The sequence below is a fragment of the Leuresthes tenuis genome, unplaced genomic scaffold (genome assembly GCF_036924035.1).
Source record: "Leuresthes tenuis unplaced genomic scaffold, fLeuTen1.0.hap1 SCAF_18, whole genome shotgun sequence".
NCBI classification, from domain to species: domain Eukaryota; kingdom Metazoa; phylum Chordata; class Actinopteri; order Atheriniformes; family Atherinopsidae; genus Leuresthes; species Leuresthes tenuis.
In genome coordinates this window covers 545651-562500 of record NW_027325372.1, presented here as the reverse complement: position 1 = coordinate 562500, position 16850 = coordinate 545651, and the positions used below count along the sequence as shown (strand labels likewise).

The 16850-nt window shown below is 49.3% G+C and overlaps 1 protein-coding gene across 3 annotated transcripts in view; it reads left to right on the top strand.

Moving 5' to 3' along the window:
- LOC140274926 (ephrin type-A receptor 7-like) overlaps positions 1–16850 on the top strand; it is a 169655-nt gene that overhangs the window by 32445 nt on the left and 120360 nt on the right. For all 3 annotated transcript variants that reach the window (XM_072370317.1, XM_072370316.1, XM_072370315.1), the window contains exons 2-3: positions 4456–4520; positions 6590–7262. In XM_072370317.1, coding sequence (XP_072226418.1) covers positions 4456–4520; positions 6590–7262 — 738 coding nt within the window. The remainder of the gene's footprint in view (positions 1–4455; positions 4521–6589; positions 7263–16850) is intronic.

Genomic DNA, 16850 nt, shown 5'->3' with positions numbered 1-16850 from the left:
CTCCTCTTCCTCCCTCCCTCCTCCTCCTCCTCCTCTTCCTCCCTCCTCCTCCTCTTCCTCCCTCCCTCCTCCTCCTCCTCCTCCTCCTCCTCCTCCTCCTCCTCCTCCTCCTCCTCCTCCTCCTCCTCCTCCTCCTCCTCCTCCTCCTCCTCCTCCCTCTTCCTCCCTCCTCCTCTTCCTCCTCCTCTTCCTCCTCCTCCTCCTCCTCCTCCTCTCTGTGTTTGCAGCAGTCGGTCACTGAGGCTCCTTCTTCACATGGAGGGCAGTGATTCAGGCAGTTATTCCCTGTCGGCTGTACTGTCCTCCTGTAAATCCCAACAGTTTGCAGGAAGCTTCTGCTTTGGTGTTTCTGAGAGGAGCCGGTTCAGCTGTGAGCTGTACACGTTATGTGGCTCATCTCCTGACCCTGAACAGCACACCGGACCCATTTAAAGAACCTGCTTCTGTTCATTAGCTTCAGAACCTTCTGAGAACTTCTCCTCTGGAGTCTTCAGAGTTTCTGTAGAGAACCACAGACTCAGTTCATCTCCACAGACGTTCCTGCTGCTCCTGTGGTGAGTGTCCAATAACCTGAAGGCTGCCGGTTCGATCCCCACCGCTTAAATGATTGTTGGACTGACAGCTGGAGGGGTGGCAGTCCACCGCCTCACAGCTGAGGTGCCCTTGAGCAAGGCACCGTACCCCCATGCTGCCCCATGATTGGCTGCCCACCGCTCCAGTGTGAGGCATCTGTCTCCATGAGTGTGTGACCCCGTGCACGTGCACAAACTGGGACTTTAGAAGGTCTCCTGAACCCCTGAAACAACAGGAGCCAGACCAGCAGCAGGGACATGGTTCAGACCCTCACACGGCCCTGGTTGGCCCCGGTTGGCCCTGGTTGGCCCCGGTTGGCCCTGGTTGGCCCTGGTTGGCCCTGGTTGGCCCTGGTTGGCCCTGGTTGGCCCTGGTTGGTACGTTTGGAAGCACGTGGTACTACTTCTTCCCCCTGTTCTGACTGCTGTGATATGATCCTTTCTGGCTTCAGCAGGAACTCCATGAAGGAGACGAGAAAACGCTGAATGTCACAAACTAAAGTGACATCACAGTGTCCACGCCCCTTTCCTCTGTCTCTGGATTGGTCTTTAAATGTTGGAGCCATTTCCATCTCTGGACTCTGTGCTCAGCACCAGGTCCACTTCAACAGAACCACATTCAGATGTGTGGCTGCACATGTGCAGGGCTTATTTCATCCCTCCTCTGGAGGCGGAGCCAAAGTCTTTGGTTGTATTTTACAACTAAACTTGGTTAAATGCATGTTTGCAGCATGTTTCTGTTTCCCTCTTTCACTCAGCAGTTATTTTCATCCAACTGTAGGAGCCATTTTGGAAGCCCTGCGACTTGGCTCCAGTCACGGAGCTCTTCTCATGTTGCTGTCTGCTGCAGAAAAGAACAAATATAACTGTTTCTGTGCTGAAAAGGGCCAGATTTCAGGTTTAAAACACCCCCCTTCCTCTGAATACTGACCTGAGGGCTGCAGCCTGGCTCTCTTCCTTAACGTCTGTTTTTGAATCTGACGTGTCTCAGCAGTGATTTAAACCCAAAGCAGAGATTAAAAGTGTTTGTCAGACCATAGAAGGAGGGTGAATACGCTTTAATGAAACCTCTCAAAGCAGAGCACATGGGAAGGTGAGTGGAAATCCTTGGAAGCCTCCGGCACCTTTAACATTCATGGAGTTCGACAGACACAGTGTCAAATCTACGATTTCAGCTCAAAGATCTCCATTTCATGAAGGTCTGATTTCCAAGTAAAAATAACCTGAATTTAATTCCAGTGGTGCTGCTGTGTCTCGTGTGAAGCTCCAGAGTCCGTCTGCTCCGTAAAGTGGAGCTTTCAGAGCTCCATGCAGAGTCCAGACATGCTTTCTTTGACTTGTTTCTGAGTTCTGACCACAGCTGATCACATGATCAATCAGCTGAGAACAGAAACAGGGCAGAGCAATCAGACCTCTCTTCGTGTCTCTCTGGTTCTGCTTGTGTCTTCTTCCTCCTCCTTTAGTTACCCGTCGGCCTCCTCTGCTCTGTCGCTTTCGGCCGTGTGGAACGCAGCCGACAGCGCCACCAGCTGAGCACACACTCGTTTATTCACTCTGAAGCCATCGAAGTGGAACAGATTCACCTGAAAACTGGACAGAATTGTGGTTACATAATGTGAACAAAGAGGCTGGATTACCCTCATCAGAGTCCTGAAAAGGCTTGAGGCCAAAATGACCAAAGAAGGACTCACAGATGGACATTATCTCTGTAATGAAGGACAATTAGTTATGAAACAACCTTTAAAATGATAGCTAATGTGAGCGGAGGCTGAGAGCTTTTCTTTCTTTGTCCCGTTTTTTCTCTTCTTTATTTCTGTGACCCCTCCTTCACCTGCCTTCATTTTCCTGCCCCTGCAGACCCATCAGTGTGTTTAACTGGGCTGTGATTACAGGACTTTTGTATTCGGTGTGTGTCTGACTGACTGATCCCTGTATTATCTGCTGTGTTCATGTCTGCTCTTCATGTGCTCGTGTCTCTCCTGTCTTTCTTTTGTTGGCCTCCCTTGCCAGCTGGATTTCTCTCTGTCTTTCTCCTCTTCAACCTCCTTTGCTGATTATTTTCTTTCCTCATTTTTCTTCTGCCTCAGCTTTCCACTGAGCCTCTCCAGCACCCCTGCCCTCCTCCCTCTAATCTTCTCCAAATGCCTCCATGTTATCAGCTAACCACAGAGCTGAGCTTTGGGCACCCAGTGGTGTTAACCCAAAAAAAGTTAAGTGTTTAGTAAAGGATCTGTTGTTGACCAGGAAAGCTTCCCTGCACTTTCCAACACTCCTGTGTCGTCTTTTAAACCATAAAAGAAGAAAAGCTCTTTGCCCTTATTGGCAGTTTTTCTTTTTTCACCTATGATAGCATCTATGTAACCTTTTAAAAAGTTCACTCAGTGTATTGACGGGTTTATTTTGACACTTGCTACTCTGAAAGTGAAAAATCTAACTTCCCTTTTGGTGCATCATCACACTTTGGTGTCAGAGTCCTGAACTCCCTGTGAGAACATGATTCAGTGTGATGGCAGGTCCTGAGTCACCACATTTTACACAGCATAACTCAGCCTGTGTAGGTTTTTGCTGTGCTCACAGGGACGTCCTGCCATTAATAGCCATAAATATTTGTCATATCTCAGCAGGTCTGAGGTAAAAGTCATACTTTACAACAAACAATTACTTCTCAAGCAGTCTGTCTCCAACAGCAGAGATTATTCAGGTCGTTCATGAGCTGTGGAAATGGAAGATAAAGTCATTACACAGTGTGTTCTGCAACGTGTGTGTGTGTTTGTCTGAGCTCTGATTGTAGGCGTAAAGAGTGTTTTTAAGAGGATGAGCTCACAGCGTGGAGAACATTCTTTAAAAAGCAGCTTAACAGATAATGAGCTGATGATGGAGACCATTGACGCTGCGCACAGCTCAGTTTAAGGAACAAAACGGTTAGGTGTTGTCTGTTGGATGAAGGTCAGGTGATGGAGGAAGAGCAACACCACAGTGTACAGTTACACAGTCACATTTATATTAAGGTCTTGTGTTAGTTAAATAAGTGCATAACTGGGTATTTCAGTTCAGTTTTATTTATAAAGTACCAAATCACTAGAAATGTCCTAAGAGCGTGAAAAAGGGCAACTGGACTCATTCTTACTGGATTTAGGGTTACTAAGACCTGGATGACTGAGAATCTACATCAACGTAACAAATGTCACCTCAAGGCACTTAAACAGTTCAATTCAGGCCAAACAGGCTGAAACCCACTGAGCTCGTTCTGTGTCTCTGTCCGTGGTGCTGAAACCCACCGAGCTCGCTCTGTGTCTCTGTCCGTGGTGCTGAAACCCACCGAGCTCGCTCTGTGTCTCTGTCCGTGGTGCTGAAACCCACAGAATTCGTTCTGTGTCGCTGTCCGTGGTGCTGAAACCCACACAACTCGCTCTGTGTCTCTGTCCGTGGTGCTGAAACCCACCGAGCGCGTTCTGTGTCGCTGTCCCTGGTGCTGAAACCACCGAGCTCGTTCTATGTCCCTGTCCATGGTGCTGAAACCCACAGAACTCGCCCTGTATCCCTGTCCGTGGTGCTGAAACCCACACAACTCGCTCTGTGTCGCTGTCCGTGGTGCTGAAACTCACCGAGCTCGCTCTGTGTCGCTGTCCGTGGTGCTGAAACTCGCCGAGCGCGTTCTGTTTTGCTGTCCATGGAGCCAAAAGGGATCTGACAGAACTCTTGTTGTCAGATCTTTTACTGAACTTTTACTGAAATGAATCCAGAAGAGGACAGGTTTTGACAAACCTTCCCCTTGATGACACTTTTGACTTACGACATGTTACAAATAGCCTGTGTGATCCCCCACTCAGTACCCTGATCTCTAACTCTGCTTGTTTTCTCTGTTCTTGTCTTTTTTCTTCAGTGGTGCTACTGAATTCTAAAGAGACTCAAGCAGAGCTGGGCTGGACCTCTTACCCCCCCAACGGAGTAAGTGTGCTTGCTTGCATTGTTCATTAATCTCCTCACATGCTGTAGGCTTCCCTCCACGTTCACCTGCTTTCATCATCATCATGAATCAGTGGTGCTGATCCAGGCTGGGATACTGCAGGGTCCAAAACAGCCGCCTCAGATAAATGCTCCTTTTCTGTGTCGATCGATATCATTTGCGATAAGTTGTGGCTTCAAGACAAATTGTCTTTTTAAAGAACAACCGGCTGCCATAACAGTTGTCACACACCTTCCAACTGGCCTTTCCACACACACACACCTGAAATGTCCGCTATGTAAACAGCGTATGTGGGGGGCCCTGTACACCCCAGCCTACACACAGGAGGTTTTTAATGTGGGTTTGTGATGTCACTGTTGTGTGGACCACATCGGTGCCTGAGAGGAAAATTCATCCTCGCTGATAATCAGTGTTTCAGAGCAACACCGTTTCATATTTGTTGTTAGTTTTACTTCCATTTCTTACTAATTCAAATTCTTCTTCTTATTTATTTGTTAGTTTTTGCTTCTTTCTGGAACTTTTCTTTTAAAAACAGAAAAACAAAGTCTGTTCTGTTCTAAATTCATGGGAAGTGTGAGAGGAGCCAGAGGAAGAAATGGAAGCTCTCTCCAGAAGGAATACATTCCTCTGTGATTCTTCCCCTGCGACACAGAATAACTCAGACATCCTCCACCATTAGCTAAAAATGAACCTGCAGCACTGCATGTGCCTTTAATGACTGATGATTTGAGTCCAAGCTGATTTAAACCTCGTTATGATGATGGAACAATAATCATTACACAGGCTTTGCTTGTTTTAATGACCTGAGGTGCACACAAAAGGCACTTTTCTATTACAATATAATTTACACTTAAAATAAAAGATTTAAATGAAGGGATGAGGAATTATCTTCTGGTTAAGGCACATTATTCACGCAGGAAGTGACACGTTTCTTTGTTCAGTTAATGGGAGGCAGGTGAGAGGGTTGGAATCATCCCATGGCACCGAATGTTCGTTTGATAAAGGACACCTAGGAAATATATTAAAAATTACATTAAAAATTAGTTTTGAGATGTTTCAACGTATAATTTGTTATTTTGTCTGATGAGAGCAGCCGGAGGAACGTGGCCCCACCCCACAGAAAGGGATCATCACTGATAAGCTGTTTCTCAGTCATAGAAAATAAGTTGTTGGTGATTAAAAACTGTGTTCCCATGGTTACCCAATGGTTCAACATTACACTTCATGACATAAAACTCAGTTTTCACATGAGAGAGGGGGGGGATGGTTCCACATCTGAAGTGTCCCAAACTAACTAAACAGTTTATGTCAGCAGAATTATCTCTTATGCATGTTTATGCCTGTTAGAAAAAGAAATTAGGCTCAGAGTCGCTGGATTAACACAAAACATTTATTTCTTGAAAGAAAAATCCACACAACCTGTCAGGAAGCTGCTCAGAGTTGTCTTCTTGACCAAATGGTGCTCCAGCTATTTATGTTGTTTATGCTGATCACACAATGTTATGAGAAAAGGCGCTTTTCTCACCATTCATTATTATGGGAAGGAACATTCAATGTTATGGGAAAAAGGCATTTCTCACCAGTTAATATTACGGGAAAGACTAGTACCAGAGTCAAAACACTTTTGCTTGAATCATAGAAGAGGAAAAGATGGAGGGACTCTTCTGTCATAGTATAAGTATATAATTTTTCCAACAATGCCTCATCTCAGTCATGTGACGGTACTTCCTGTTCTGGAGCACCTGGGGTGCATCCTGCTGTGCACGTGTCTGTGATCTGCGTCGTTGGTAGAGATCTTTTACAAACACAAACGCTTTAAGAGCCAAAAGTGGCTGCGATGGAAATAAAGCAGCAGCCAGAGGGACTCAGGTCTGAGTCAGACTTTCAGACACGCCACTGAGAACGTGTTCGTGTTGTTTTCTCAGACAGTAACACACCCACTCATCAGATGATGTCATGAGGCCGTTAACCTGCTGTTCTCACTTTGTCTTCCTGTCTTTTCTCTTGCTTTTGCCTTTCCTGTCCCTCCCTTCTTGCCTTCGCCTCTCAGTGGGAGGAGATAAGCGGCGTGGATGAGAAGTATAAGCCCATCCGGACCTACCAGGTGTGCAACGTGATGGAGCCGACGCAGCAGAACAACTGGCTGCAGACGGGCTGGGTGGCACGCCGTGGCGGACAGCGCATCTTTGTGGAGCTGCAGTTCACCCTGCGTGACTGCAACAGCATCCCCGGGGTGGCCGGTACCTGCAAGGAGACCTTCAACCTGCTGTACGTGGAGTCGGACCGGGACCTGGGCGGCGTGACCCGAGAGGACCGCTACACCAAGATAGACACCATTGCTGCTGACGAGAGCTTCACGCAGGGTGACCTCGGTGAGAGGAAGATGAAGCTGAACACAGAGGTGCGTGAGATCGGCCACCTCAACCGGAAGGGCTTCCACCTGGCGTTCCAGGACGTCGGCGCCTGCGTGGCACTGGTGGCGGTTCGGGTTTACTACAAACGCTGCCTCGCAACCGTCCAGAACCTGGCGGTGTTCCCTGATACTGTGGCTGAGGCTGCCTTCGCCACCCTGGTCGAGGTTCGTGGAACCTGCGTCAACAACTCCGAGGTGGACACGGACAGCCCTCCCAGGATGCATTGCAGCGCAGAGGGCGAGTGGCTGGTGCCCATCGGAAAGTGCAGCTGCAGCGCCGGCTACGAGGAGGGACACAGCAGCTGTGAAGGTAGGAGGCAGATGAATGGAGCAGAAGAAGAAGGAGTTTTTTTACAGTTTCTTTTCTCCTTTAAATCCTGTTTCAGGTTTTATTAGAAGCTGCTGGCAGAAAGTTCAAAGAAAGAATAGTAAGAGAAAACCTGATGAAAATGGTTGAAATCAGCCGTGTTTCAGTGTTTCCTGGAGCTCAGGCTCTTTATTTACATGGAAACTTGTCAGTTTTCCTCTTTCTGGAACTCATTTTATGAGAATGAGGATGAAGATGCAGCAGTTGTGCTCCTTCCTGTCTTTGACTGAGACATCAGATGTTGTCCTGCATCCAGATGTGTGTGTGTGTGTGTGTGTGTGTGTGTGTGTGTGTGTGTGTGTGTGTGTGTGTGTGTGTGTGTGTCCCACTGAGTGCAGGAACCACACACACCTGACGCAGCTGGGGGGTGAAGTGTGGGATGTACCGCAGTCTTTTGTCACACAGCTGCAGCAGTTTGATCATCTGACTCACATTTGTTGTGCAGAGCAGCTCAGTGATGGGACCTGACTGGTTCTGATCCATTCTGACTGTGTTCTACAGTTGTTCACACACACGTTTCTCAGATAAAACGTATAAAAACCTGCTGCCATGACTCTGAATCGCATTTTGTTTGCTGTAAATGTGGAAAATAGGACGCCGTGCTGATTAGTTTATAGGAACTGAATTAGCTTTGTGGGGATGGATTTAATAAACAGCCACAGCTTCGGCTCTATTAACATTCATTTCATATTTTAGCCTTTGAGTAGAACTATGAACCTCCTGGTTACCTGATAACTTATTAACTAAGCTCATTAAACTCTGATAAAGAGGATGACCTCAGTTGCTGCATTAAAACAACCTGAGAAAACACAAAGTTCAGGACAGATGAGTGGAGCTGAATCTCCTCCAGGCTTAAACAAAGTGTAAAGAAAGGCTTCAGAGCCGGAGGCCTGAGGAGAGGAAGCAGGAAGTTTACTGCTGCTGTAAACTTTAAACTAAACGACATTAAAGATATGAGCTCAGTGTAAATGTGATCCTGTTGAAGCAGAGATTCTATTGGAAGACAAACAGAGGGGGGCGGGGGGGTGATGCACAGTAAGAACATGCAGGAACACAGGAACTGTCTGAAGTTTAGTGACTGAGTCCAAGCTCTGCCTCAGGCACCAAACATCAGGCAGCAGGAGTTTTTATCGCTGCTCATGTTTAATCTGAAGGGAATGTCTGGAGAACACAGAGAAGGTTTCTATCGTCAGGAATCACTGCAGACAGACACAGTGTGTTTGAATTACAGCTTCTGGACAGAAATGAACCACATAAACATTTGTTTTTAATCATTTTTCAACTCGCATCTTGAATTTTTCATAAGCTTTAACGCAGTATCACCTCAGATGTGTGAGACGGCTGTTAATAACCTCATCACCCCTGGATTACTACAGCAGCGTGGTCGGCTTCAGCTCTGTCTGGGCTCAGTTTACACCCAGAAACTCAATGTCTGATGTGTTTAGAGTCATCTTTCTGCTACTCTACCATTTGGGTTTTTAGGGAACAGCTGTGTTTTAAATACTATTCCAGGAGGGGGTCACCTGGGGTCACCTGGGGTCACCTGCCCGCATCGTGCAGGTTGTAAAAGGGATTCACTGTTTCCTTTCATTCGAGTGTTGATGCTGTCGCTTTCAGAGCCTTCGGGTCAGTGAATGTGTGTTCTATTCAAAGGAAACTCTCACCTCTGATGCTTTGCTAAGTTCAACCTAAGTGAAAACCGATCGCATCCTGATGGATTTGGTGTTCAGCAGAGTTTACATCAGTGAACGAGCAGCTGCACTGAACTATGTACGGTGGAGTTTTACCTGATGTGTGAGGCTGACATAAATGTGGTCATCAGAAGCCTGCAGGAGGCTCCCTGCGGGCCAACATTCACCTCATTGCACACGTGGCAGAACTCTCGCTGTAGATGCTGATTAATTGGAAATTGTCCTCCATGTGCTCTTAAATGTGCTCTTAGTTGTTGTCTTTAATGGAGACACTCCAGTGTTAATGGACACCGTCATATAAATACGCAGACTTTGGTGCTGATGCAGCTGGTTGGAGATGTCTGAGAGACTGCAGGTGATGAACACAGACAGACGAACGCAGACAGACGAACGCAGACAGACGAACGCAGACAGACGAACGCAGACAGACGAACGCAGACGGACGAACGAACGCAGACAGACGAACGAAGACAGACGAACGCAGACAGACGAACGAAGACAGACGAACGCAGACAGACGAACGCAGACAGACGAACGAAGACAGACGAACGCAGACAGACGAACGCAGACAGACGAACGCAGACAGACGAACGCAGACAGACGAACGCAGACAGACGAACGCAGACAGACGAACGAAGACAGACGAACGCAGACAGACGAACGCAGACAGACGAACGCAGACAGACGAACGAAGACAGACGAACGAAGACAGACGAACGCAGACAGACGAACGCAGACGGACGAACGAACGCAGACAGACGAACGAAGACAGACGAACGCAGACAGACGAACGAAGACAGACGAACGCAGACAGACGAACGAAGACAGACGAACGCAGACAGACGAACGCAGACAGACGAACGCAGACAGACGAACGCAGACGGACGAACGAACGCAGACAGACGAACGAAGACAGACGAACGCAGACAGACGAACGAAGACAGACGAACGCAGACAGACGAACGCAGACAGACGAACGCAGACAGACGAACGCAGACAGACGAACGCAGACAGACGAACGCAGACAGACGAACGAAGACAGACGAACGCAGACAGACGAACGCAGACGGACGAACGAACGCAGACAGACGAACGAAGACAGACGAACGCAGACAGACGAACGAAGACAGACGAACGCAGACAGACGAACGCAGACAGACGAACGCAGACAGACGAACGAAGACAGACGAACGCAGACGGACGAACGCAGACGGACGAACGCAGACGGACGAACGAAGACGGACGAACGCAGACGGACGAACGCAGACGGACGAACGCAGACGGACGAACGCAGACGGACGAACGAAGACGGACGAACGCAGACAGACGAACGCAGACAGACGAACGCAGACAGACGAACGCAGACAGACGAACGCAGACGGACGAACGAACGCAGACAGACGAACGAAGACAGACGAACGCAGACAGACGAACGCAGACAGACGAACGCAGACAGACGAACGCAGACAGACGAACGCAGACAGACGAACGAAGACAGACGAACGCAGACGGACGAACGCAGACGGACGAACGAAGACGGACGAACGAAGACGGACGAACGCAGACGGACGAACGCAGACGGACGAACGCAGACAGACGAACGAAGACAGACGAACGAAGACAGACGAACGCAGACAGACGAACGAAGACAGACGAACGCAGACGGACGAACGCAGACGGACGAACGCAGACGGACGAACGCAGACGGACGAACGCAGACGGACGAAGACAGACGGACGAAGACAGACGGACGAACGCAGACGGACGAACGCAGACGGACGAACGCAGACGGACGAACGCAGACGGACGAACGCAGACGGACGAACGCAGACGGACGAACGCAGACGGACGAACGCAGACGGACGAACGCAGACGGACGAACGAAGACGGACGAACGCAGACGGACGAACGCAGACGGACGAACGCAGACGGACGAACGCAGACGGACGAACGCAGACGGACGAACGCAGACGGACGAACGAAGACGGACGAACGCAGACGGACGAACGAAGACGGACGAACGCAGACGGACGAACGCAGACGGACGAAGACAGACGGACGAAGACAGACGGACGAACGCAGACGGACGAACGAAGACGGACGAACGAAGACGGACGAACGAAGACGGACGAACGCAGACGGACGAACGCAGACGGACGAACGCAGACGGACGAACGCAGACGGACGAACGCAGACGGACGAACGCAGACGGACGAACGCAGACGGACGAAGACAGACGGACGAAGGCAGACGGACGAACGCAGACGGACGAACGCAGACGGACGAACGCAGACGGACGAACGCAGACGGACGAAGACAGACGGACGAAGACAGACGGACGAACGCAGACGGACGAACGCAGACGGACGAACGCAGACGGACGAACGCAGACAGACGAACGCAGACAGACGAACGCAGACAGACGAACGAAGACAGACGAACGCAGACAGACGAACGAAGACAGACGAACGCAGACAGACGAACGAAGACAGACGAACGCAGACAGACGAACGAAGACAGACGAACGCAGACAGACGAACGAAGACAGACGAACGCAGACAGACGAACGCAGACAGACGAACGCAGACAGACGAACGAAGACAGACGAACGCAGACAGACGAACGAAGACAGACGAACGCAGACAGACGAACGCAGACAGACGAACGAAGACAGACGAACGAAGACAGACGAACGCAGACAGACGAACGAAGACAGACGAACGCAGACAGACGAACGAAGACAGACGAACGCAGACAGACGAACGAAGACAGACGAACGCAGACAGACGAACGCAGACAGACGAACGCAGACGGACGAACGAAGACGGACGAACGCAGACGGACGAACGCAGACGGACGAACGCAGACGGACGAACGCAGACGGACGAACGCAGACGGACGAACGCAGACGGACGAACGCAGACGGATGAACGGAGACGGACGAAGACAGACGGACGAAGACAGACGGACGAAGACAGACGGACGAAGACAGACGGACGAAGGAAGACGGACGAACGAAGACGGACGGACGAAGACGGACGAACGAAGACGGACGGACGAAGACGGACGAACGAAGACGGACGAACGCAGACGGACGAACGCAGACGGACGCAGACGGACGAACGCAGACGGACGAACGCAGACAGACGGACGAACGCAGACGGACGAACGCAGACGGACGAACGCAGACGGACGAACGCAGACGGACGAACGCAGACGGACGAACGCAGACGGACGAACGCAGACGGACGAACGCAGACGGACGAACGCAGACGGACGAACGCAGACCGACGAACACAGCCTCTGTGTTTCTGGAGCTCACTTCAGCAGCAGCTGAGCAGGACAGTCTGAATGAAAACAGACACAGTAACAAAGATCAGTCACAGAACTTTGTCTGTGTTGCAGAATTTCTGCTCCAACTGAGATAAGTGTTCAGTGATATCGGCAGCTGTTGGTTGCTTGACCTGCTTTTTGTACCGTCAGTGGTTTTTCAGCAATAAAATCTGTGGAGCAGCAGAGAGTTTGAAGGAAAACATGAAGACAGAAAGCAGAGAGGAGGAGGCTCCAAAGACAGGACGTCCAGAGAGGGACGAGGAGGTGTCTGCATGGCTGTTATGCTGCTGAACCTGTGACACACGTGCACAGACACGTGCACACACACGTGCACAGACACACGTATGCACACAGAGCTGTGGTGGAATGAATATGCAGCCGGAGCCTCGACATCTCCCACTGCACCACAGCTATTGATCAGCTGTAATGCTCCACTAAACTGAGGAATTGCACTGGGACTGCGCTCTCACACACACACACACACACACACACACACACACACTCACACACACACACACACACTCACACACACACACACACACTCACACAGAGACAGACACACACACAGACACACACACTCACACAGAGACAGACACACACACACACACACACACACACACACACACAGAGACACACACACACACACACACACACACACTCACACACACACACACACACTCACACACACACTCACACACACACACACACACTCACACAGAGACAGACACACACACACACACACACACACACACACACTCACACACACACACACACACTCACACACACACACAGACACACACACACACACTCACACAGAGACAGACACACACACAGACACACACACACACAGACACACACACACACACACACACACTCACACAGAGACAGACACACACACAGACACACACACACACAGAGACACACACACACACACACACACACACACACACACACACTCACACACACACACACACACTCACACAGAGACAGACACACACACACACACACACACACACACACACACACAGAGACACACACACACACACACTCACACACACACACACACACTCACACACACACACACACACTCACACAGAGACAGACACACACACACACACACACACACACACACACACACACTCACACACACACACACACACTCACACACACACACAGACACACACACACACACTCACACAGAGACAGACACACACACAGACACACACACACACAGACACACACACACACACACACACACACACACACACACACACACTCACACAGAGACAGACACACACACAGACACACACACACACAGAGACACACACACACACACACACACACACACACACACAGAGACACACACACACACACACTCACACAGAGACAGACACACACACACACACAGAGACACACACACACACACACACAGAGACACACACACACACACACACACAGACACACACACGCACACACACACACAGACACACACACACACACACACACACAGACACACACACACACACACACACACACACAGAGACACACACAAACACACACACACACACACACACACAGAGACACAGACACACACACACAGAGACACACACACACACACACACTCACACACAGAGACACACACACACACACACACACACACACACACACACAGAGACACACACACACACAGAGACACACACACACACACACTCTCACACACACACACACACACACACTCTCACACACACTCACACACTCTCACACACACACACACACTCACACACACAGACACACACACACTCACACACACACACACTCACACAGAGACACACACACACACACACACTCACACACACATGATGTCATACTGTATGTGGGAGAAACGGGGAAAGAGGTGGTCGGTGTGGGTCTGATGGAGGTGATTATGTGTCACCTCCACCTTTACACGTGTGTGAGCCTGCTGTGAAGCATCAGCATGAAGGGCTCTCTGTGTGCTTTGAGCAGACTCTGTAACTCCTCCTTATTTACTCCTGAGTGTAATTGTTTGTCTGAGTGAGTGTGAATGCACTAAGTGTCTCAGCACAGGTCAATAATATTGAGCAGCCAGTGAGCAGCTTGTGATTATGGTGGAAGGAGAGGAGGATTATCACATCACACTGGAACGCTGTTACAGGCTGAAGGTGATGCATCCAAAGCCATCAGACATGATTACAGACACACAGGGTGGGCCTACGGTTATCATATTTCACCTCAAAACTTTCTGCATAGGCTCTGAATTCAGCTGCAGTCTCAGCTGACCTACATCACATCACAAAGACTCAGACATCTTGTTAAAGGTCCCTTACATAGAAACTGAGGGCCACCCTGAGCCTCACACCCCTGTCTGAGGTGATGAGTCAGCCGGTTAAAGGTTGTTTCTGATCTCTCCTAAAGGTACAAACAGCTGGAACAGTCTGAGTGAAACCATCTAAAACCTCTGTTTGTGAATGATCCATCATTACAGCCGAGAAATTCCTCGTCCTCAAGGCTGAAATGTAGAGGTCCAACTTATGGATTCCTTGAATAAATCCTAGTTTCTGCTTCTCCGGCGCCGGAGTTACGCCGTCGAAATGACGGAGAAGCATGAACTAGTAACTATCTGTATCTGTATGTAGAGCTGGAGTGTTTCTGACTGCAGGAACAGCTTCATTCTGTCTGTGTTCCTGCATTAAATTCTCTAAACAACGTCCTCCTGCAGCCTCTCTGGCAGCTCCATCACTCCACTTTAAACTGGTTTGATTCCACAATCGTTTTCTGTTCAGAAACTTTCTTCGAGCTGCTCGGCTCCAGCAATAAACTGTTAAAAAGAGGGTCAAGAGCCACTGTGCTCAAACCACCGGGTATTTTGACCAAAGCCTGTCTCAGACGTCTCAGTAAGACTCTGAAAATGGTGTCAAATAGTTAAAAAGAGCCGAATGTGTCGCCTATAAAGTCAGACTGACTGAAAGATGAAAATGTTGGAGTCGGTCCTGAAGGAGAAACCGTGGTGACCTCTGACCTGCTGGGGGCAGAGACAGTGAAGAGGAGGGTAGCTGTGAAGGAGGAAGCTTCCTCCTGCTGGTGAGAGCGCACGTGTTCTTCAGTCTCATTATGAAATGCCACCAGCAGGAACACACCGGGAGGAACATGACTTATGTAACGTTTCACCTCATGCATTTGGCTGTTTGTGTGTGTGTTGAGTTGCACTCGTGAGCTCCTTCCTGTTGTAATTAAAGCTTCTTTCTATATAATTACGGCTGCCTTCAGCACATTCTCCCATCATCTCTGCTCTCTGCAGCCCTGACATTCCTTCATTCTGCACTCCTTCCTCTGTAATTTACCACATGCCTCCCATCTCCTCCCTTTCCCCCCTCCAGTTCCTTTATTTCCTTCCCCCGTTTACCCCGATGCCCCCTTCTGCTGCCACAGAATTAGCTTCCAACTCAGCCATGCCTCCTCGTGTTTTCCTTCTTCATTTGCTTAGCTTCTCTGGTCTTTTTAGTATTTCTCTGTCGGAGGCTCTCCAGCCTTCTCTGTGAGCCCCCCCCCCCCTTCTCTGTGAGCCCCCCTTTGGACCATGTGGCAGGGCGAGGTGCGGTCAGGCAGGTTAACAGGCTGAAATCTGCTGGAGAAGCTTGGAGATGCATCTGATGTATTTGTGCCACGGGGAAAAGAAAGTGTGTGTTCAGATCTGGCTCTGGTGGCAGATCATATGTTTCTGAAGGCGCTCCCTCTGCTGCTCTCGCCTTCCCCCCTGCTGGTCATGTCCTCATCAGCCCTCCTCCCCTCTGCTGGTCATGTCCTCTTCAGCCCTCCTCCTCCTGCCGCTCTCCAGCAGAAGTCCATCGTATTTCCTTCTTGGACATTCAGTCACCTCTGTTCCCTGCATGCCTCCAAAGGACCCAAGTATGAAACACCAAGGCAAGGCAAGGCGAGTTTATTTTATAGCACAATTCAACAACAAGGTGATTCAAAGTGCTTTACTGAGACATTAAAACAGAAGAAATAAAAAGCAGGATTTAAAATTTAAACAAAAGAAAGAAATAAGAACAAGAGATAAAATCAGAAAAATTATATATATGAAAGATAAAAATCAATAGTTAAACTCAAGCTTATTCAAATACACTCCTCCTCTCCTGTATTTACTCCTTTTTATCCTTCTTTTACCCCCCCCCCTTCTCTTTATTCCAGCTCTCATTGGCGACTTGCCCCCTGCCCATCTGGTCTCCTCCATCCATCCTTTGCCATCTTTCTCCTTTCCATCCACATCACACCAACTCTCGTTTGAAATACTTCTCCCAGGACAATCATCTTTATTTCAGCTCTGCATCTGATGCATTTATTTTGCCGGCCTGTGGCACACGGAGATGAGCAAACATCTACACAGAAATATAAATGCAAAGACATTCCCACATGCATCTCTGAGCACACTCAGAAGCAGAGGGACCATTAAAATGTCTCTTTGTTGTTGAAAATGTGAAGCCAGGAC